This window comes from Danaus plexippus, assembly GCF_018135715.1.
Source record: "Danaus plexippus chromosome 29 unlocalized genomic scaffold, MEX_DaPlex mxdp_37, whole genome shotgun sequence".
NCBI lineage: Eukaryota > Metazoa > Arthropoda > Insecta > Lepidoptera > Nymphalidae > Danaus > Danaus plexippus.
The window spans coordinates 1,016,126-1,041,302 of NW_026869858.1; the positions used below are offsets into that span (position 1 = coordinate 1,016,126).

At 32.7% G+C, this 25,177-nt stretch overlaps 1 protein-coding gene across 1 annotated transcript in view; it reads left to right on the forward strand.

The window, feature by feature from the left end:
• The window catches only part of LOC116776891 (glutamate receptor ionotropic, kainate 2), a 76,312-nt gene that overhangs the window by 43,690 nt on the left and 7,445 nt on the right, over positions 1 to 25,177 (forward strand). Inside the window, exons 3-11 of the mRNA XM_032670181.2 lie at positions 17,284 to 17,391; positions 17,923 to 18,084; positions 21,069 to 21,200; positions 21,483 to 21,611; positions 22,915 to 23,078; positions 23,245 to 23,298; positions 23,612 to 23,773; positions 24,336 to 24,479; positions 24,787 to 24,996. Of these exons, the coding sequence (XP_032526072.2) occupies positions 17,319 to 17,391; positions 17,923 to 18,084; positions 21,069 to 21,200; positions 21,483 to 21,611; positions 22,915 to 23,078; positions 23,245 to 23,298; positions 23,612 to 23,773; positions 24,336 to 24,479; positions 24,787 to 24,996 (1,230 nt within the window). The 5' untranslated portion in view covers positions 17,284 to 17,318. The remainder of the gene's footprint in view (positions 1 to 17,283; positions 17,392 to 17,922; positions 18,085 to 21,068; positions 21,201 to 21,482; positions 21,612 to 22,914; positions 23,079 to 23,244; positions 23,299 to 23,611; positions 23,774 to 24,335; positions 24,480 to 24,786; positions 24,997 to 25,177) is intronic.

Consider the following 25,177-nt stretch of genomic DNA (forward strand, 5'->3'; position numbering starts at 1 on the left):
TATTCCAGGTTAGAATCGAATTCTTGGAGGTATACCCACCACCGAGCCACCCTTGGCAACAAGTCTTTCTTACGTTGGGTAAGTTTTAACGTTTTACAGTCAGTAACCACGATGAAGTGTGCAACCACAAGATAATGCCTGAAATACTCTAATACCTTAATCACTGCCAGCGTCTTCAGTTCGTACGAGTGCTACTTCCTCTCAGCCCCCTGAGTGAGTCTACTACAATAAGGCAGTACTCGTTTACGATTTCCCTTATGCACTCTCATCATGACGACTCCGTAACCAATCAAGCTCGCATCTGTGTAGTATTTCTATTGGCAGCGTAGGATCATAAATGGCGAGTACTGGCTCACTTGTAAGACAATCTATGATGTAGTCACGAGCGGCCTGTTTTTCAGCACCTCAATGAAAGTTAATTTTTAGTAAGTGCCGCTATGCAAGCAGCCCTTTGGGCAAACCCAACTATATACCGCCTAAAATAGCTAGCTAACCCCAGAAATTGCCTTACTTGCTTAAGATTTTTTTTGTTCGGCTGAATCAATTAAGGCCCGCACTTTCTGACGACTTGGCCTATCCTGACCTTTACTAATCGTACGACCCAGGTATTCAATAGTGGTAGCTAAAAACGAGCATTCCTTTATTATTTGCTTTTCAAGCAAATCTGTTATTATGTCACGACCACGGATCGTTTCAGCGTGTGAGAGTTGATATGACCGATTATACACAGGAATGCTGGATTTAAGTTTAATTGACATGCTACCTATGTTTACGGTTGATGTAGCAGTTCCCGTAATCAAGTACCGAGAGAATTCATTAATTATCCTCTTAGTAACCCTCTCTAAATAGTTACCTACCAGAGGTGTATCAATTGTCATCGAAACATCAGACTGAACAATCATCACCATTAATTCATAAAATATGTGCATGATTCGAGCCTAGATAACTTAACGCCCTCACTATTTGATAAACTCCCTGATAACCGTTCGATTTTGGGTCTCTTACTACACAAAGCTTCTTTTTGCCCCAACTGCCCACAGAAAAAGCACCTGATATCACTCAGATTACGTTTACGTGAATACTCCAGAGATCGTCTATCTGTCGTAACGTTTCACAATTCCGAACGCGAGTATAGTTGTCTCGAAACACTAATTGTATTTGGTTTAACATAGATTGAAAAGAATTCGACTAAATCATTCGGAAATAGTTTAGCATTTGTCGCCGTAGCCCTAATATTTGGATCAATGACACTGCGAATAATTATTACCGAAATAAGCTCCTCATCGAGTCCTTGCACTATACGTAAGCAAAGTATCGACCGGCGTACATATTACGCGTACGTTGGATAGTGATCGGAATTCTTAGACATAACTTCAAACAATATTCCAGCAAAATCTGGTACTTCAGGACATAAAGGTTTGAATTCTTTCTTAGAATTGGTCCAACTACGGTAGCTAGACACCCATTTATTGAGCCAAGATTTCGCATCCCCTAACAAACAATTTCCTATTCGTGAAAGGCATTCTAAATCATTCCAATTGTTTAAATCTTTCGCGCAATCAATTTGTATGCACTAATCGTCAAAATTGTGTAGATTTGGGTCAAAGTTCGAAATATAGTAATACCGAGATTTTTCAGCCGTACTAATTGATCTGATGGCACTAGCAATGCAATCGGTAACACTCGCCTGTACTAATTCCAACGGTATACCCGCGTCGCCTACTTGTCGTGATCGAGCGAGGTCTCGGATCCTGATGATGATAACATTCTGAATGGTAGCTTCACGTCAAGTCACATGCGTCGGAGAAACCAGATGCCCTATCGACGATAATTCACGCATTCTATAGGGTACACGACGATCGGAAACGCGAGATATATCGCGGACGCGCGTTGGTGTCTGCAACTGTCGTGATGACTGCCTATTACAAACGCTACCGGGCGTCAAACCTTTGTAACGCAATTTCTCATAGTCGTGTGAATTCACCGACGCGCGGTGCGGCATGGACGAAACCCTTGTTTTCGCCTCTAACGTTTTAAGACGAGACATCATTGCCTCCATATCAAGTCTCAACATGTTATTCTCATCAAAGGATTACTCACGGGAACTATTACCCTGACTCTAGCTACGATCACGACGAGGATTACTATCAAGACCACTGCGGCTACAATTGCGTTCACGTTCAGACATTTTAGTAACAAAATAAAATAATTAAATAAGTATGATCGCTAGAAATTAACGTATCAACAAACAAACGCAATAAAAGCTTACTCACCGCTTAATCAAAGTAATTAACACAAATTAATATTCTCGATAATAACGTAACACGATATTTAAAATAACTCAGTGTCTAAAAAAAAGTTATAAAGAAATATTTAATAAAACACAAAAAAAAATAATGTGTGGGTAAATTGAAATAACAAGGCCTTACCAAACGGGGTTCTCAAGGTACGTATCGCACTTCTGATCTTAGAAACAAGGTAAGAATTGACTTTTTAAAAAATAACGTTCGATACAATTCCACTGCAAATTTATTAAATTTACACAAAAATAAAAACAATTCTAAATGAATAACTTTCAACTATCTTGATTTAAACTAATCGTTAAATGAAATCCGAATATAATACAATCGAAAGATTTAAACACACTTCGAAAATCTACTAACGACTAAGCTATCACACCAACGCGCGTTACGAACGAAAAAAGAGCCCTGATGTCCTCTGACATCGGCTTATATGTCGTTTGAGTCTCTCCTACCCTCTCATATTCCTACATTGATTCTCTTCTACCCTCTCATATTCCTACAATATATTCTTTGTCATTTTATCAATATATTTCAATTGTATTTAAATTAAAATGTTATTGCGTAGTAAGCGAATAATTTATTGGAAATTTATTATAATAATTGATAACATTGATTGTAAATGAAAGATCGAATAGTAATTTTGTTGTTTATAACAACTATTTTTATTATTAATGAATTTTACTATGTCCTTTAATAGTTTATATTGCCCGGAGGTTGGACATTATAGTTTCTTCCAAGCCTTTTTTTGAATGTGTTCTGTGTAAACAATTTAAACTGTTTTCTGACATTTTTCTCTTCACCATATTATTTCTTAAAATCCTTTAAAATACCTACAAAATTCTCATAAAGTTTTCCTTTTAAAATTTCACGTCTATGTAGATGTAACAAAGTTTAGAGTGTCAATATAGTTCATTGTATTTAAGACTAACGTTTTTAAATTTTTTTTCCATGGAATAACTTAGAAAATGATGGGCTATTTTTAAATACAAAACGCAGTGACTAAGTAATGAAAACGTTTATGCGACTTGTATAAGCCTGTGATTTAACTTGTCTGTATTAAATCTGCAGTTTAGTTTAACGGTATAGACACATCGATTTGAGACTAAAACTTCGTTAATTATGGCAAACGAACAAATATATTTTTCATTCTAACTGCCGTTCATTTGATTAAAATTTTGATCATTAATTCGATTATAGTTATTCTTTCACGGGGATGAAGTCGCTACGAAAACTAGGTCCCGCAAAAAAACAAAAACGACTCTGCACACAAAACTACAGAGCATTAATCTAGTGGAGGTACAAGAGTCGAGTTTGGCTGAGTGACGTGATCTACATTACAAAGAGTAACAAATGTATACAACCAGAGAGACGCTGTTGGTAAGAGCGTTCGGATTACTCGGGATGGTAGTTGCCGCAGTGGTAGGTATGGGTTGTCAAAGAACCATGCATTTAAAGTACACTCAGCAAATGGATATGCAAGCTTTACATTAAACTCTATATCCTTAGAATCTTTTGTTCATAACTATAGTTACTTTGAACTTAACGAACTGATTTGAGTAAAATAAACATTAGTAACATATCCATACATTATATATATCTAAAACGTAATTTTATTCACGTTAACAAATAGATGAAGGAAGTGATATATATTTCGCATAACATATACGGATAATTTATTGCACAAATAAATAAAATTATACGGATAAATATTGATTTGGAATCACCTGAGAACGGTTAATCATAATGGCGTTTATCATATTGCTTTCACAACAATATTTTAACGGTCTCAATTATTCCGCCCATTTTTGCTCCAGTTCCAACATTCCTTTGTGATGCAGATCACCTCATTGTTACATCCGAGTCTATTCTCCCGTAGTTGCGTGGCTGAGACGTTGTTAAGAGAATTCGCTTAATGACTATGACATTAGAAGGATATTGCGCAAATTGTGAAACTCAAAGTGAAAAAAATTTTTGTGATGTTTTTTGTTTGTGAATACTTAAAGAAATACCCGAGATTGTAATGCATACATATATATATACAGCGTTTTAGAGAATCGTCTTATTTTTGTGAAAGCATTCCTACGAAAAAAAATTACAAAATTCAAACTACCCTCAAGTTTGTTCGGAGTTTATTTTTGTTGGTAGCTTAAACTCCGTGTTGTTTTTCTTAAAAAACAAGAAAAGCAATTGAGAGGTCCGTCAACTTTGTGCTTTGTAATGAAAAATAGGTTGAAGTTTCGCTTGTCTCGGAGTTTTTTTTTATATAAATAATAAATTTATATTCGCGTACTATGGAACTGGGTGTGGCTTTTTCGTGATTAAGCCATAGTAACAAACTGTGTTTATTTTTAAATATATACATTTCCTACTTAAATCGCTTAGTTATAAATCATACTAAGATAACAAAGGCGAGACTTTGCACTGATTTATTTACAAGTTTATTACCTAAACATACAAACATACACATGCTATCGTAAAAAAAAGCGATAATGAATGATCTCTTCAATCAACCGAACTTTTCGAGAAGTGTGTATAACATGATAAAGAATAAAGTGATATTTTTTTTTTGAATTTTTCTTGGTTTTCTAGGAAATATATCCTGGTGATATTTTACATAAAAATAGATCGTCACAATCGGTCAACGTCTTAAGTTTTTGCCACTAGGATTATAGATATCAGATCTCCTTCCGAGACGGACTCAGGGCTAACGGAAATAATCATGAAAACATTTGTTTTACACTTACTCCAGAGCCTGTGATTGTGAATTTAAAAAAAATTATCACCCCAATATGTCACTTTAATCGTGCATAACAGTTTAAGAAGCTAAACAAAAAATCCATAAAGGATTACGTCTCCGATACAAATTTAATTCTACTGAAATGAAAAAGACGTGTTTTTTATTGGATCTCCCTTTTTCCAATTTCCTTTGAAAACCATACTTGTTATACAATTTTCGCGATTTGAATTAATTTAACAGTGAATTCGTAATTGAATATAGCGCGGAGTCGATTATTTTCGTTCCCTTATAGCGGCTTCTTAAAAAATTATATACTGTAATTCAATGTAATAAATTAGGTATACGGCGTGATTTTTTTTTTAATAATTTTTTGCTTTTAAACAATATTATGGGATATGAGAAGACATTTGACATAAATAAGACAATTAATTTTAGAAAATTCTTTAACATAAAATGTCTTTATGTTCTAACAGGTCTATTAACGTTAATATAAAATTTATGCATAATGAATTGGTAGGCATACATTCAAAGAAGTTTTTCTATATGAAAATTGTTTTCTTTTCATTTCATTCACATTAAAATAACAACTCGATATAGAGATAACTGTCGAGAAATAAATTAAAATTATAATTTATTTAAATATAATTATTCTTGAGTAGTCTCAGATGACAGACGCTTTGGAATTAATGAGACGAGTATGAAACCTAATTGGTGTAAAAATTTTAATTAATACAAGAGAATATTATTATATTTATTTCAAGACGAGTTGGGTTCAGTATTTCTTTGAAACAGCCGTTCTGGGATCACGAAGAAGAATCATTATCAGGTCCGCTATTTACAAATACTTTAGTTTACTTCATAAAATATTTTATTTTTTAACGGTAACATACAAGTGCATTAGTGATATTCAATGTCGTGGTGGCCTGGAGGTTAACGGCCCGCCGTTCATGCATGAGGGTGCCGGTTCGAAACCTGGCAAGTACCAATGTGATAATTTCCGAGTCATATTTATTGTCTAAGAGTATTTATACACCACTGACAGACGGTGTAGGAAAATATATGAGGAAACCTGAACTTATAATTTCAATGTATAAGTTTGAAATCGCCAACCCGCCTTGAGCAAGCCTGGTGATTAATGCTCTAACCTTCTCCATGTGAGAAGAGGCCTTTGCTCAGCAGTGGGCTCCGATAAGCTGATGATGATGACGATTATTTCTGTTGGATACATCCACGATTAAGTAATTTCTATTTTTAATAAATGTTTTTTCGTTTTCACGTATAACATTATCAACTACAGTTCATTCCCGTTTATATTTTCCATATATTATACAAAAGTTTTATAGTTATTAGACGAAACACAATATATATACCATAAACTTTGTAATAGTAACAGTATTAGGGTATGAAATAAGAAGGTTTCGGTGTAATTTTAATAATATGTAAATATTATAATGGGCGTTGCCATGGTGACAGTGTATTTATATTTACAGGGAACATAAATGGGTTCCTCTCGTAAAAACCCGCCTCGCTGTCACCATTTATCTGTAATGGAGCTGAACATTTGCTTTATGGGGGGAAGGGGAGGGGGGGGCAAAAAAATTCTGATGGGAGTTTTACGTGTTATAACCGTTTTATATTCAGTATACCGATGTAATTGCAAGAGATATTAGCGAGAGATGACTATTGAGTATCAGTAACTGCTCGGGTATTTCGGGTTATATGAAGAAGCGAAATACATTGTACAAGTTAATTAGACGACAAACGTACATGTCTATTCTGTTTTCATAGCGAAATTTATAGAGGCAATTGTTTTAAAAAATAATTACGAACAAAACACCAAAACAATGTGCATTCCATTTAAAAAAATAATTGTGTAAATTAATGAAAATGCCGCAGCGGGAAAAATGTTTGTCATCACAGATATTGATTTTTTAATTATAACCGTGATGTGAAATCGAAATATTATTTTTAATATTAGTAACAAAAAACAGTAAGCATTGACAGGTGTAAGGCAAAATGTTATTAATATTGTTTGCAATCTAGAAAGTTTCCACTAATGTAGTCGTATATATATATCTACTTTAAAAAAAATTATTTATAAAACTTAACGATATCTGAGACTTTCGCGTGTATTCATTTAAATAAAAGTAATATTTTAGGATTTACTTGCGTTTTTTAGTATTTGTAACTACACACTCCCGACGCGATGTTTCGGTTACTTTGTATCCTCCGTGATCACGGGCAGACGAGATATTTTCTCATAAAACTTCTTTCTGTGTAATGTTTTATTATATTAACAAATCGACAATCCCGATACATACAGACGCAGCCAAGAACAGAGCTTAGCAACGATAATAAACTTAAAGTTATCTTAAGTAAAAACAACGTTATAAAAGTAAAATGGTCTCTCGAAAAAATTAAGTTGCTAAAGAAGCGACAGCACACCATTAATGGGAGTTTTAAGTAAAATACTCTTTAACTAAAAGTTTTGGATTAAACCTGTCCTAACGCAACCGTGAAATTAATTTTAAACGGTCCGGTTTATATGGAGATTTGTGTAACATGAACAAAAAAACTGTAGGTATTCATTTAAATGAAACTAATATTATTCGGATATACTACGCGTGCTTTATTAAAAAAAACCGTGATCACGGTTGCTGGAAAGTAACCGTGAAGTTCTTTTTTTTACAAAAATAAAGCACGCGTAGTATATCCGAATAATATTAGTTTCATTTAAATGAATCAATCTCGCGAATGTCTTAGATCTCATTATGTAGGTATTTAGTTAAGCAATTAGAGGCTTTTTTTACGTTAACTTATACCAATGCTATATAATCATATAGCCACATAACTTAGTTATGGCGATCAAACTATGATTAAGACAACAGCAACAATCTGGTCAAATAATTCTAAAGATAACGTAGCTAATATATAAAGAAAAATAATTTAAAAGGAATTAAATTATAACTATAAATAATAAATTATTATAATTTCTTTATTTTTTTTATTATTTCACAGCTAATACTTTTACCTTATCATTGAGTAAATACGAAAGAAAAATAGCATTAGTTTATACTTAAATGTCACTCTGTAACGAAACGAACCGGGCCCTCGTATTCATTTGCTGGCGAAGCGAGTTTTTGAATGGGGGCTGAGTTTTTAAAGAACGGGATCTGTTTCATTGTTAGTGTGACCTACATTGTTATTAAAAAAAAATTATAAGAAACAGCGCTGTAAAAGATATTACAATGATATTAATTCTCCAATTTAAATATAACTTTTTCCGTTCAAGAAATATAGTTTCTTAAGGGAATTATATTACATATTTTATTACAACGTTTAATATTTTTGCCTATCTATTGCATGTCGCATTACTAACTGCGAAAGAACTTGGTTTGGCTGGCGATATGTCGTGTGGGGCGTATTGTAACGAATTTGTGGAATTGTACATCACCGCTTGTGTGATTGGAATAGAGTTTACTTCCATCTTGGTGTGAGTTTGTTTTTTTTTTTCTGTCAAAGATGGCAAACGAACAGGCGGCCTACTTGGTGGGCAGTAGCTACCGACTCCCTTGGACAACAATATATAACAGAGATGTTGCGGATGCGTCGCCAACCTTGGTTTTTTAAGAATAGGGAAGGGTGGCAATAAGGGAATGTCAGGAAAAGGTGGGGTAGGGTAAGGGCAACCGGCTCTCTCACTCATCAGACGAAAAACAGCTATTAAAGGCTACTCCACGCCGATCTTCTGTGAGAGGGTGGTACTTCCCCGTTCGAGCCAGCCCATGTTCGATCTGTTCAAACATGACTACAGCTATTATTATTATTATACATGTTATTCAAAATGCTGATGAAGCAAAAACAATTTAAAAATATTTCACGTTCTACAAGTCCAGCTTAGTTAGATTTTTATGGCTATTTCATTAAAATTTTAGACTAAAATAGTCGATGAAGAAAACTCTGCCGCTACAATAATTCATTGCTATAAAAACGAGCACCATACCTTACCACACGTACCTGGTGCAACAACCAGACGATGGCAGTTCCACCTTTTTTACTCGCGTTTCCTTGCTGTAGTTTCTAGATAGGACTAAAAATTATTGTATTTTTTTAATAATTTTCACACTAAATCCGCTATCTGTTATTTGTAATTAAACAGTAGGTATCTTAGAATAATATAAAAGAATTTTTTTAAAACAACGTCTGAATATAAATAAATTTCCTGTTAATGAGATCTAAGATTTTCGCGAGTATTCATTTAAATTTCCTGTTCATTATGTAATATGTGTTTGAACTCTTAAACAAAGCGTATATGTTGCTAGTTTAAATATTGTTACGAAAGCATAATGTACGGAAAGTTTTACATGCTTTGTTATACAACATCTTATTCTTATTTTCTAGATTGCAGTGGAACGTAAACTTTTAAAATATTGGCTAAACTATCTCTAAAACGGATATATATTTTTTATATATTTTTTTTTAAAAGTCGTGGTGGCCTGGAGGTTAAAAGGCCCGCCTTTCATACGTTAGGGCGTGGGTTTGAAACCTGGTAAGTACCAATGTGATCTTTTCCGAATCATATGTACTTTCTAAGAGTATTTAGACACCACTGACGGACGGTGAAGGAAAGCATCGTGAGGAAACCTGGTCTTATAATTTCTAATTATAAGATTGAAATCGCCAACCCGTCTTGAGCAAGCGTGGCGATTAATGCTCTAACCTTCTCAATGTGAGAAGCGACCTTTACTCAGCAGTGTGCTTCGACAGGCTGATGATGATGATGATGATATTTTTTTTTTTGATGTGATAAAACAAAAACTTGATACTTTGATAATATATTAATTGTAAGGAATTAATTTAAATAACTTTCTATATAAAGACGATGTAATTAATTTAAACTATTGAGATTATCAAACGTCAATAACGAAGTACTTAATAAAAATATTTACGTTATTACATCGGTGTTTAAAGACGTGTATCTTTAGTTTAAATTCATCAATCAGTATATAAAATGCGTTCACTGTAAACAATAATGGATAGTACATAGCAAGAGACGCAGATAGAGCCTGTTCGATCAACGTCACTCATTGAGTGCATTTTCATTTTATCATAACCTGCACGTAATTAATATTACAGTGGATTACTTACAATTAGGGTGACATAGTCTTTTTCTGAAATGAAAGGTAGTATTAAAAGGTTTGTTATTTATGGTATAATATTATGATTTCGTTTGACAATCAAAAACTAGGGACGGAAGTAAAAATCTGTTGCCAATACAGTAATCGGTTTTCTTAGTAGTTTCAACATATTCATAATTGAGATTTAAGTTCTTCCCATATTACATGAAGTTACAAGTAAATTTAAATGACACTATTTATGTGTTATTTTCGTAATGATTCATTAAGTTATTGTCTTCCTACATGGAATTTTAAAATAACTCCAACAGTAACCAGAGATATCTTTTCAGTCATGAGTTAACTTTTGGTACGCAATTTCATCATTTGGTTCCTGAATACATAAAAAATATTATCATTAAGGTTATAAAATGTTAGAAATTTATTTATACGGTAGAGTCAGATTTGGTTGTATCTTAAAATTGTAAGTTGAATAGATATCGGAACGAATACCTTTTTATTTACGTAATTAGTAATTATAAATGTGAAAACTATCAGGTGTAACCTACATAGTCACCTATGCAAGTGCAGTGACAACAATGAGTGTTGGTTAGTATAAATAGAGGCGAGGGAACAGATTAAAAACATTCTCGTTCGAGCCGTTGCAGCGGTCGGACGTCTTCGAAATATAGGATCCGTCAACGACTCCAAGATTACCTTTAAAATCTCGACAGCCTGATGATAATCAAGAATAAAGGCATCAGCATTACTGACGGCACTCTTTTTAAAAATCAATGAAGTGGTTCTAAATTGAACATAACTTTATACTAATCAGCTATTCCGAAGTCTGGTTTTAAGTTAGTCAACTCTTCATGAACACATATTGCTAGTTAAAGCTATATGCTGACACTCTTATTAGAATTAAAGACAGGATTTGAACCTATGCTTCTGTAGCGCTTCTTCTAGTCTAGTATGTAGTGTCTCATTCGCCTTGCAAATTGAATCAGTGTACTGATATTTACATTTTACTAAATCAGGTCTGGGAATAAAATAGAAAATATATGTATTTATGTTTAAATTGTTCCCGGACGGTTTAAAATATTAACAGTTTCACAATTATAAAGTAAACTACAGTAATTATATTTAATTGTATTGTTACGTACAAGTTATAATCTCTACAAACATGTTTGGATGAGTTCTGTGTGGTTATTTGTGAATGTTTTCGTTATTAACTTTGAAACACACGAGCAAAATCGCGTAACGATATTTAGCAAAACTAAGTGCCGTTCGTTAGAGGAACAGATGTACAGAAATATAAAATCTGAATACATTTTTAACATAAAACTTTATAGTTAATACGTGAATTGTCATCGCTATTCGTATATGCGAACGTGAAAATAAAACGACAAATTAACGGAGAATTTTTATTAGAGTAAGCTAAATGTTTTTCAGAAGAAATCTTTTGGTACAAAAATGTTGTAAAGCAAGTGAGTTATTGTTGGATTATACGCATGTTTGAAGAAGTGATTAAGGTAACTATATATTAGGTAATATAATATATTACGCGTTTAGTAGTTTTAAACTCTGAGTGTGTTGCAAAATCATTTCAGTGGTAGTACTTTTATCTGGTTGTGGCTGTGTATTTGAATGACGTGATCGCTGTCACCAGGTCGAAAAGGTACCACCTTGTTACTGGCCAACCCAGCTCTTAGATTCTCGTGAACCAGCTGGGTGTTATCGTCTTTACCTTCGCCAATTAACATTCAATAAAATATTGCTTAACTAGCGCATTTTTATTTTTTATCTTAACCGGAAACAAAAAAATATGTGATATGTGTATATGTGTTTGACAAACAAAAATTCGGTAGTCACCTCCATCTAAACAAAATTAGTTAGTCAAAAAAAAATTTCTTATTCTATATTATTTTGATTTTGTACGGACCATTAATGGCTGTTAGTAGTAACGGTTGCCATGCTAGTGAGTCTATTGATCCTATTATTAATATGTAAATGATATTTTTGTAGTTTTTGGGTAGTACAAAGCAATATCTAAGATATTTGTCTTGTGAAATCACACTCGAAATAAATGGCTTAACCAGGAATTCCTTTTGCAACAGCTTCGGAGACCTGTTATCTCAGTGCCGGTCTTGTAGCTGTCATTCAGCTATATATAGTTTCTGCAAGATTATATTTTTATGATAATGTTTTTTGACATTAAAGCAATTTTCATCCTATAACTGAATTAAAATTAATATACAAAATTTGTAATGAAAAGTTCTTGGTCAGGAACAAAATTCGTAACTGGACCGTTATGTTGTTGCTTTCTGGTTAGGCTGTGTGGAGAGCTTATAATATTTTTTGAAAAAACATCCTATTTAAAACATGCCGACAGTTATAAAAGGTCAAGGCAATAAAATACATATAGCTCTGACTAATTTCATATATTTATAACATCTTTAGTTGAACAATATCGCCAAAAAAGTGAGAAGAAGTCAAAAGTCTTTCATAAAAATGTCACAAGCAAGGAATGCATAGAGCAAGTGAAGTGAGTCTGAGCTCTCAAAGTGCTCAAGACACAAGAGCTTCGTCATTTTGCTTGCTTTTGAAAAAGACAACGCGACCGAACTTAAAATTTTCCTTTGATAAAATTTTTTTACTTCGAGGAAGCCATTTATTTGCATAATAAAGACAACAAGGACTTCGTATTGGAAAATATTGGTATTTGTCTGAACGTGCCTAATAAGATTGGTGGAAATAACTGTTCCAATTTCAAACAACAGATTTTTACCCTTGTTTAAAGATATCTCCTATTGCTGTGTCGCGGAAAGTTTGCATATTGTTTATCTTAATAGAAGAAAAATCTGTTCGATATTTTTATTTTTATGATTAGCAAAAATTGCGCTGTATAAGTATATTGTATACATTGTTTTTTATAGGATATATATGAAACACATAACATAATCGAGGATCATATAGTAATAAAATCATTTATTCAATTTGTTGCAAGTAATCATAACAATTTAAGTGATATTTTACGGGAAGTGAGTCAGAATTAGCGGTGGACTGTGGTTCTGAAATCAGTGGAGGGCAAAATTAAAATTATGTTACAAACAAGTTCTCTGCGCGACTTTGCCTTTTTTATATTTTTATTCCGCACTCCAGAGTTTTTAAAGCCCTCTTAAACGATCAACAATACTATCGTAAAGGTTTGTCCAAAACAATGAGACAGGGGTTTTTATAAGGAATTGTAAACTTAACAGTGAATACAATATCTTTGGAATTCAAATGTAACTTATGTATTATTATAATATAATGAGAACTAAGACTGTCGCGAGTTTTATTCATTTAAATGAAACGAATATATTTTCGGTTATACTACGCGGATTTTATTAGTTTAAAACTACATAATCCCGACGTTTCGGTTACTTTTTCAGCAACCGTGGTCACGGGCCGCGATCACGGATTCACATCTCGTCTGCCCGTGATCACTTGCAACGTCGGGATTATGTAGTTTTAAAATAATAAAACCCGCGTAGTATATCCGAAAATATATTAGTTTCATTTTAATTATTATAATTTACTTATAAATCCTAAGATACTACATCCTCAATTGTAAGTCATGTTAGGTAGTTTTTGCAACATAAAATCTTATATATTTTTTTTAACTTTAGAGCTTTTTTTTAGTTTTAGTATATTCTTCAGCCACAAAAATTTTCAGTAACATGTATATATAGAAACGAAGGACTATACATTCACAAGTAAACCTCTCCGCCTTCATGATACTCACTGTTAGTAAATGTTCGATCTTTAAAAATGTTTAAATAGCATTACAAAAAGCTGTGTGCCAAAATATTTTGGAATCATCTGCATAATTAAATTTCGTCAACCTTGAACACAGGCAGAAACCAAGTATTGCATTAACACATATAAATTTGTGAGTAGATGGATATGTTTATCACAGGCGAGAAGCTCTCATTGAAGCTAATAATTTTGCCTGTAACGATCGCTGACATTTTTTCGAAACAATATATTACTCGCATAAAAGGCAAAAGCTTTTGTATTTAGGGTACGTTCTTAAAATTAACAAATTCTTCAAATAAATGCCACCTTGAAAGTGTCATACAACACCTTTCATGAGTAATTTTTGTGGTGCATGCTATATTTTTAACTGACCAAAAAGTTTTTGCTCAAGCAAAATTCATTAAACTTTATTCTGTGATCGGGTGTTGAGAACTTAGTATTAAATGGAGAATTGTTGTGGCAGAAAATATAAACTTCTTGCTTAGATACCAATTAGAAAAAAAAAATAAGCATTGCATTAGCGCAATCACAAATCATAATATCATCTATGTTGAAAAGTATAAATTATATTGCTGTAAACGTTAAATTGTAAAGCACTTTGAATTCAGAACACAATGTCAACATTTTGAACCAGAATAGAGTACTGACGTGACACTCTCATACATCACACACCACCATCCTTGTTTGTCTTTGTGTTTGTTTGACGCATTTGTAATGTAGATCAGCTTTTGTTAGGTCTAACTTTTCGTCAGCGGTATGTTTTTACATCATGTTATAAGTTTATGTTTATAAGTTGTTTGTGTTTGAGAGCATATTTTTGAAAAGGTTTACGTGATCTAAGTGTATACATTCTTTACTATCAGGTTTATTATGAATTCATTAAATTAATAGAAAAGTTTTCACTTCTATTCTCAATATCAGTTGTTTATTTATTGTATAAATAGTTAACAAGATTTTAAAGTTTGTGGTGAGACTGAAATGTAAATGAAATAAATAAGTTTAGAAGGGAACAGTAAAAGATTTTAACTATAATTTTTAATTTTTGTTTCAGGGACACGATTTGAGCGTCATTTTTAGCAAACTTTCATTTATTCCATATCATTAAAGGGTATCAGAAATAAGCAGTCCCTCAGCTTGGTTATGGCACCGCCTTGGTTAAAAAATGACGTCACAAATTTAACCAAGTATTGTCATCTAAACTGAATTTCGAAACACAATTTAGCTCACTCAGTTGAAGATATGTTACAAAACGGAGTCGCAAGATATTACCTCAACAAATAACATATATTTTAAGCTAAATAAAAATTGCAATACAGATTTTTGAGAAAAAACAGTTATTTATGTTATTCAACTGTGACACAACAATTTTCTGTATTTGCTGCAAGACTTCAATTTAAGATAAAATGAAAATTTGTCATTGACAAAAGAAAATTTCATATTATAAATTAGTAAATTTAAAGTTAAGTTTCTTTTGGTTTTATTTGATTTTAACTATGAATAAAAAGATTATAGATTTCCAAACATTCAAAGTATTCCTCAAAAATATAGGCATAGTTAATAGGAACAAAATTTATATGATAATTTAAGCAAAACGTTTTATAAACGGTTTGTGATTTTTATTTATAGATTTTTATGTAAATAAATTGAAAATCATTGCATTATAAAATTGCGCAGTTGCCAACTGAGATAACATAGAGTCGTTACATCAAAACCTATTTCGCTTTGTTTCTCTTTTATTTGATTTTACTGCATAGTTTTATGGCCTACCATTACTATTTATTATCCAACCAGTTTAATATTCGGGAATTTGTTACGAGGTCTCTTAATGAAAGTGGGACCTAGCCGATGAAGCCGACGGAACTAACGCTGTATGAAATATATTCATGGTTCCTGTTTTAGATGCAATACACGGATCGTGGCAATATCTTCCACAGCACCGGATGGGAGTTGTTTTGATCAACATGTTTTGTTGATGTGTACCTTGAACAAACATCCGGCTGTGCGTGTACCAATCTGAATTGGAAATTGTTTATTTTATTAGTAAAAACTTTCGTTACTAATATTATTATTTTTAAAACAAAAAAAAAAATAAAATATTACGAATTTTTAAGCCTCGTAAAGAAAAAATTTATAAATTGCGAATTGTCTTGTTTAGTTAAAAGTGACAGTATTTTTCTTAACTTACACAAATGAAACAAGAATACCCAAGAAAACAACTGCGCATTGAGACCAAAATTTTGTTATTGCGTTTTGTATTTTATATGAATTTTAAATTACAAAATATTATAATGAAAAACCCATTCACACGAGCAGGATTTGAATTTGCGACCTCCGAAATATCGCTTTCAGTTGCTTTTCCGACTAAGCTATTGTGTCCCGACTATAGATTACTTTGGTTTCTATATATTTCGTAATATCCTTATAAATAATTTTCCTTGTGTTAAAAATACATAATTTAGATAATAATTGAAACTTTTATCGGACTATTTTATGGGCCCTGGGCAACTTCTTTTTATTTTTTATTGTAAATGTCAGACGGAACTTCACGATCAGATAAACGATTTTATGAATCTATCAGATATCTCATCCTTCGGAAGGGACGTAGAAAGGAACTGGCTTTTGCAAAAAAAGAAACATTATTTTAGATTTAATGAAATATTTGGTTATTGGGCGTTGATTTGGAGTTATTGGAAACGGATTTTTCTAATACTGATCACACAATATAAGTTTCTATTGTATTTTTTACTATACAATACAAGTAATGGGATGTTTCAACAAAAACAAATTATGACTCATAATACATATTGCATTCCAAATCTATCTAACGAGTGAAAGATTTTTTTTATATGACCCAAAGGACTAACGGGCAGACGGTCTACCTGATGGAAAGTAGTCACTGTCGGACATATGCAACATAAAGGGTGTTGTAGATGAGTTGCCGGCCTTGCTCGTGAAGCCACCTGAACGCTTGATGTTTGAAAGACCCTTTATTGTAGCTCTCTGGGAAAACCTCGGGTGGTGGTGGTGGTGGTGGTGGTGAAAATTCTAAGAATCAAAATTGCAATTGTGTGACATTTAGTCTTAGGAGTAATCTATTAACAAATTTGATCGCTATTTTTTATCTCATGTAGTATTATCAAACACGTGTAAGATACAGATTGTACGGACGAAAAAACATATTTTATAAATATAATTTTTATTTCCATGTTTTTTTTTTGTGACTTTTGGTCACCATTAAATTTGCCATGAACTTTGACGTGATATTCTCCAAGCAATCGTTAGGATAACAGAGCTATTTGTCGATATTTAACGAGTTCATTTGTTTCAGACGGTGTAGTATCTCAGTGTGTGAGATGGTGCAATATGTGGAAAGAGTGGCGCTGGCTCGTACTGATCCTCAACGCTGTGGCTGCATTGTCACCTGTGATTAAAATAGGTATTCCACTCACTACACACCTTCAATTAAATATCAAAATAATAGCGACAAAATTTTATACATTTAGTTATTATCATGTACCTTAAAGACTTATTTGATCATGACGCTAGAAACATCACAAAAAGCAGATCTAAGATTACGTTTGAAAAACAAAATAAATTGGAGGTATATTTGAATCTATCAGTCGTATCTTATGTAGCATAGAAGCAACAGCGGAACAATAGATTTTATATTACAAGATAAAATATTGGTACAGTCTTGATATTTGAGTTACGCTGAAATTAGTGATAAGAGTTTGATTTTGCCTTAAGTTAAGTTTTCCATAATGGACTTGGAGCACTGAATTATATCATAATGTTATAGTATTTAATTGATTTTTACATTGCTAAGAACAATCTTCTCTCGAAACAATAGTGCAGTTTCATTTGAAATACTGTGTTGTATTCTTTCATAGAAATAAAATATAGAAAATATTTTGTAATATTGAAAAAGTTGACTCTAGTATGGTTTATATAAAAGCAATTTTTCCAGGAGCAATTTTCACTGAAGAAGCCCGCGGTGGCAGCGCCGAGTTGGCTTTCAAGTACGCCGTGTACAGGATAAATAAAGAGAGAAATTTACTACCAGAAAGCACCCTAGTATACGACATACAGTACACTACAACAAGGGACTCCTTCAGGACTTACAAGAAAGGTATAAAACGTGCAATCTTGAAAAATATTACTGAAAAATTATCCAACGTTGAATCGGTACTTCAAAAGTATATAAGTCTAAAATAATGGGCTGCAAAATAGGACAGGTTTTTTTTTTATAAAAATAACTGGCATTATTACTAACAAGTAATTTCCACAAATGATATACAAGTCTTAAATTGTTTTTTTTTTTTATATAAATAAGGCTTGTTACCAGGGTTTGATTGAACATACTGTGACTGGATAATTTTAAGAGTGAATGTTTGAATTTGGGCTAGTTTTATAACTTTTTATGGACACAATTAAAATATCTCAAATTGTATGAAAGGTTTATTTGATTTCAAATAAAATTGGAAATCTATAAACTTATTATGTTAATGACGTTGTTTTACATTTTAGTCTACCTAAAATTATAGCTAGGATTTGAGGGTGTGAACTCTCGAATAGTTTCATTAGGGAAAAACAGAATGAGCTTGGAGACTTCTATACTTAGGTATTTAGTTAGCTATGTACAGGCATTTCAACGGAATACCAACATACCGAAAGTATTTTTACAGATGTTGATAGTCTCTTGTCCTAGATGGGTCTGAATAATTAATGATTGAGTAGATAATATTAAGCTTTGACCGGAAGTTGAATTGGCCATGTATCGATTTTACATTTATTTATTTCGGTAAAAAATCAATAATAATAATGACATTATAAAATATTTTAATTAAACTAATATTTTTCATGACATGACATCTCGTCTGCCCGTGATCACGGTTGCTGAAAAGTAACCGAAACGTCGGGATTGTATAGTTTTTTAAAAATAATAAAAATCCGCGTAGTATATCCGAATAATATTAGTTTCATTTAAATGAACAGAACTCGCGAAAATCTTAGATCTCATTATAAAATATTACTGAAAAATACTAAGACCAATACAGGATTACACAATTACAGTAGAAATAAAAAAAATAAACTTAACTTGAGTATTAATAAACACGAATCACAATACTAATTAGCAAGATTGTTCGTTGTGAGTGCGTGTGGGTGTATGCGTGTCCGTGTGCGTGTGTGCGTGTGCGTGTGTAGGTCTGTGTGTATGCATTTGTGTGTTTTAATAATAAATTGAGACGTAGCTTTTTTATATGATGACAATGGTTAGAACCGACGTGTTTTATAATGTGGATTTGCAATTTTATTACACTGTAATTATATTTTTATGATATTCAAGTAACATAAAATGTAGGCCAGTTTTCCAAAAGAACATTTATTAAACACTCGACTTCTACTTTCTTTTTTGTCGGCTCAAAGCTTCAAGTGTTGCTGTGAACGAAATTAAAATGTTATTAGTGTCACAATCGCAATCATTTCTAGTACTGGCATTCAAATCTCTAGAGGTGTTATGTTTAAAAAATATATATACCAAATGAATTTAAATTAAAAGTGGAGCGGTGTGGAGTACGCTACGGCCGGAAGTGGCGTAGTCGAGAGCCCTCGGTGTTTTTGGAGGTTTAAAAACCTGTTTTATTTCAGTTGATACGGAGTTGAAAAAAAAAAGGAATTATAACCTAAAATATCTGATATTTTGATCGACAGATATGTTCTATTTTATGTATTTTTCTTTATGCGAATATTTAATAATAATTTAAGTAAGCTAATGAGTTTTTTATAATTAAAGTTAAGAGACTACTTAGCGATTTTGTTAACGAGCTAACGTTGACTATATTCATAATTTACCGAAGTTGGAAAATTGTTTAAGGGAGATCACTGGATTTAACTGATAAAATACAAAAAGAACAAGTTAAAATAATTAAGTTAAGTCCATAAACTAATAAAGTCAATTAAAATTACACTGACGCACTCAGGTTTATCTCATCGTATCATCAATAGATGGGCCTAGAATGTACATACAATATATATATCTATGAGAACGTGACATGTATATATGTAGGGTAGTTTAATAGGACGTCGAATAATTAAGATGAGAATATGTCTTACAGGAAAATGATTTTCGTCTTCATAAAAATCAAGATATCATCTTTACATGACACACTACAACATGTGGTGTCATGAAAATCATAATTTTGCTAAGGAACTTAAAAAATCAATAATCAGTTGGGTACATTCTACAATTTTTTATCAGCACCACAAAGGAAAGATGTTATTATGCATACACGAAATGTCTTCCTGTCGTCTATGGTCCTGTAAAAAAATACACCCAATTCTTCAATATCTCTCGTGATGATGAGGGCATCATATCTAAATCTAGCTTAAGACTTATCAAATAATGTTTAATCTATTAAGAATGAATTTCAAATTGAATTAAGTGTTTGCTTTATAATATAACTGAATGCGAATTCTCTGAACTGAACACGCTCTCAGCCAATTAAGGTGTAAATTCGGTTCTTATTGTCGGCATTGGGTTAGTTAGCTCTAATTAGTCTTTAGGATGAAATAAATTTTTAATACATCAACATTTACTGTATGGATCAGATGTATTTTTTTTTGTACCAAATATTTTCTGTTCTGCAAAATGATCTAGTTAAAAAAGGGAGGTTTTCTTAATATATATTTTTTCATTAAAAGACGAACAAGAATTTTTTTTTTGCGTTTTCTCTGCGCCGAACTTTGTCTGTTTGAAAGGCGACAATATTTACTACATTAATGCAGTATGTTTTACTTGGCATGTGTTCGTTGATTGTTCTTTACCCAAGGTACTTGAATGAATGTGCACAAGAAATTTTTTCCCTAAAAAAATTCATTATAAATTAAATGAAATATGTAAATAAAAAATACGCTTGAATTTTTAATTTATGTGTTAGCATATCATTAAAATGTAAATTTATCTTTGATTGATTGATTGATTGATTGATTGATAAACTTATTTTGAAATTTGAAGAAATAACGTAGGGCAACTTATCTTACTTAATCTTTTTTAATTTCGTAATAAGTACAATAAGCAATAAATTCAAACTTAGCGTTTGTTCTATTTAACAGCCTGCACTCAAATCAAATCAGGTGCTATAGCCATCTTCAGCAGTGCTGGGCCACTGCTTGGTTCTACTCTGTCAGCTATGTGTCGCACCCTGCACGCACCACACTTGACAGTGGCACCCCACGTAGTTGAGAGTGAGTGGATAGACTTTATTTTTATAGAAACATTATCTAAAGTGTACTGTCCGAGTACTAGCATGGGTGATATAAAATGGCTATAGCCGAAACTAATGATATACATAGTTTCTATTTAATTTTGTTTCAAACTTTACATTTTTTCTAACTTATCTCGGATAACTTTAGGTGCTATTTCTACAGTTAATACTTTTAAAGTCAGCACTACGATCATGTTGCTATTTTCATAGTTAAAACAGCATTACGATTATAAAAATGAAGGCATGCATCGTTTATTTCCAGGTCCAAACACAACAGATTACACGATCAATCTGTATCCATCCAGGGACCTTTTGGACACTGCGTTCGTTGACCTCACCGCTTTCCTCAACTGGACGAGGATGGGTATTATATATGAGGATTACGGGAGCGGTAAGGGAATTAGAGATTACTTATATGTATTAAGATTCTCTAGTAGACATAGGCGTATCAGATGTTAGGGGCGATGGTTGAAATTGAAATGATATCTGGGATGTTCCAAAGAAGCTTTGCTCAATATATTTGACCAATAATTTAAAGCCTGTACTGCCAAAAATATGGAAGGTTCCTTGACGATATTATAATTATTTATAGAATATAATTCTGCTCCTTTTTTCTTACTTTGGTATTCCATGTTTATCGTTGTTGCTTGCTTGAATGCTTTTGATGATATAGGTATATATTATTGATTACTATATGAAATAGTTTGAGTTTTACTTATGCTGAAATAATAAAAAAATAACTTGTTAAAATGTGTAAATAGGAAGAATCTTGCGCGACCGATTCTGATTTTAAATTTTCCTAAAATACTAGGTGACTAGGTAGGTGGGGATGTAGGTAGGTACTGGGCAAAAGTTTTCATTTTCTAACTAAAAACGAGCATTTTCATTATTTTCAGTTTCTCACTATTCGTAACAAAATTATATAACTGTAATTATCATAAAATCTTGATTATATCTAAACATGAGAAACAACTTAAATTCTGACGTAATATATATATCTTAAATAACAGATTTTTCTTTGCAGCAGACTGCTACCCTCAAATCGAATTATACTAACATAAATTAAAAAAAATATATAAAAGTCTTTTCCCGGCTATCAAATTTCCATACATCCTGAGAAGTTTTGTCTCTGACGACATCATAGCAATTAATAATTATACGAGACCGTCAAGTTTTAGCATATTCATTTACAACATTTGCAAGTCTAATATTTGGTAGTGACGTGGATTGGGCTTATTATGTAGTCATCCGAACTCAATATAATATTATATTGTCGTTGAGGGTCGTCATTGTCATAAGTTTTCAACATGGCAGTGCTATTAACGTCCTCTTGTTTTGAATTTACTAATAAAATTTGTACGTAGTAGTGACATCTAGTTAGTAACTTGAAAATTCTGATATTTGTTTTCAGCGCCATCTGTTAGTAGTTTGGATTACTACATTTACAATTGGCAAATCAAATTCTTTACTAAGAATTTATGTCAGCGCCATCTGTGTTTTTAATTGGTTCATTTTAAAAAGAGTAGTTTTGCGTAAAACTTAGTACTCCCCAGAACAATGGTGTACATTAATGATAAACTGGTTTAAATAATTTCATTAAATAAAAGTAATAGTTAGTTGTCTATTGTCTTGTCTATTATCACAAAAACTTGTAGATAAAAGTAATTTAAGTAACAATTTTTTTATTATTTCAGGCGAACTAAACATAGTTCGGCTGGCGAGAGATGGTCGCGATATGTACGCCGTGAGATGTGAGTCACGTGACTATAGACGAGCACTCGCGCAACTGAAGGCCCAAGATATAAAGCATATTATCGTCGACACTGACCCGAAGCATTTGAGGCTGCTTTCAAGGGCTGTAAGTTGTTAAATTAAATTTTTGTTAGAAAATATTTAAGAAGTCTTTTGGTCTCATGTGTGCGTTAAAAAAAGTACAGTACAAGTTTAAGGACATTTTGTAATAGGATTATATACAAACATTTTGTATATTATTGTTGTCACTGACATAAATTATGTGTTTTTAGATCTTGCAGTTGCAAATGAACAATGAAAACTATCACTACATATTCACGACGTTCGTAAGTATCCGACTAAGGTTTGTTCTTCACAGTTTTTTAGATTTTTACATATTATTACGCCATTTAAACAGAAAACAGGAATAAATTAAAATAGACTCATTCAAGGATACAATTTTTTACACTGGATCCCAAACTTTATAAAGTTTATACCCAATTATAAACTTCATTGTGAAACTATTTACTATTAAATCTGATAAAAATATCATTGAAGTTAGTATAATTAAGAAAGAAAAGTTAATGATCCATCTGGAATTACAAATTATTCAAATCAACACTTTTCCTTTGAATTTATTCTCTATTGCTTTCATTCCAGGACATGGAGTTGTTTGACCTGGAAGACTTCCTCTATAATCGCGTCAATATGAGCGGCTGGCGTTTGGTAGATCGGGACTCCGATAAAGTCAAGGATGTGCTCACAGTTATGGAGAAGTTCCATCCCATTGGAGCTTCAATACTCAGCGGTGGCCATATTAAGGTAAAATGCTTTTAATATTAAAAATACCGGAGTTTGTGGGGGTGTGAGATGTTTGTTAATACCTTGACACAAAAACTTTTAAAGCAATTATAATGAAAAGGTTGAGCAATGTAGTTTAAACTTCAGAATAAGATAGGCTGCAAATTATTTCGGAATTCCGTATATTTACTCTAGTATGAAGATATAACAATTGTATCAATTGTGAAGTCAGACCATATAGACTACAGATGTTGCTACCGGGACTTGACTGTAGCTGTTAGCCATAATGGCTGACAACGTCTCCGGGAGGAGAAAATTCCGGTGTGTCATTTGTGTATATTTGCGTTGTTTCAGATATACTAACAAAGTTCCTAATTGTGCTTCAGTAGAAGCTGTTAAATTTTAGCTGTTAAAGTTAATCCCTATTTTAGCTCTAAAGTCAATCCCGGATCGTGTCTCCTCCATTCTACACGACACCTGCAGAATATACTGTACACGTCTTTGCATGGATGAAGGCCATATTTAATACAACCTGCCAACCGTCATTTGTGTATGCTATAAGTTTTTCTGTTGTATCTTAAAGACGGAACCGGCGCTTATCTACGACGCAGTTCAAGTCCTGGCGCTAGCACTCGCCTCGACCCGCGACGTGAGCGCCACTAATGCATCCTGCGACACTGAAACAACTGTCGCATACGGCAGTGTACTGTTGGAAAACATCAATAAGGTTGAAACATTTACAAACGTTGGGAGGAATTTAAGCATTGTCCACAATTTAATTCACACTTAAAGTTATAGAATTAAACATCTTACTCGCTATTGCTACTGTGACTTGTAAATATGCTAGTTTTCGTCTCCTAGATGTGTAAAAACAACAAATTACTTTGCAATCTATTAATCTGTTGCTCATTCGTATTCTTTGCTGACGATTTCTAATTTATTTATTTCAAGGTAAATGAATCTTCTATTCGAAATCATCTAGCTTGGCACGATAATCACGAATTGGAGCTAATCGGAGTATCTAACTTCTAAAGGTACAAGCACACGGTCTGACGGGTCCAATCGCTTTTACCAACGGCAACCGTAAAACGTTCAACCTCCAGCTGATGAGACTGTCAGCGGAGCGTAGGGCTGCAGTCCTAGCAGGGCACTGGACCAAGGAAGGGGGGCTGGAGGTCACTGATCCAGCCGCTTATAGGAGAGACCCACCACCGAATGTCACGCTCACTGTGGTCACTGTCGAGGTCTGTTAGGTTTAATACTTTAGATTGCATAGAGTTTTTTCGTTATAATAAGTTAAAATTTTGCTTCAAAAGTATTATTAGAAAATATCTCATGATAATGTTGGTTACACTGTATAAGTGGTAAAAGTTACCTCCGAAGCCTGTTCAACACTAATTGATCTATTTTTAAATTGAATCAACC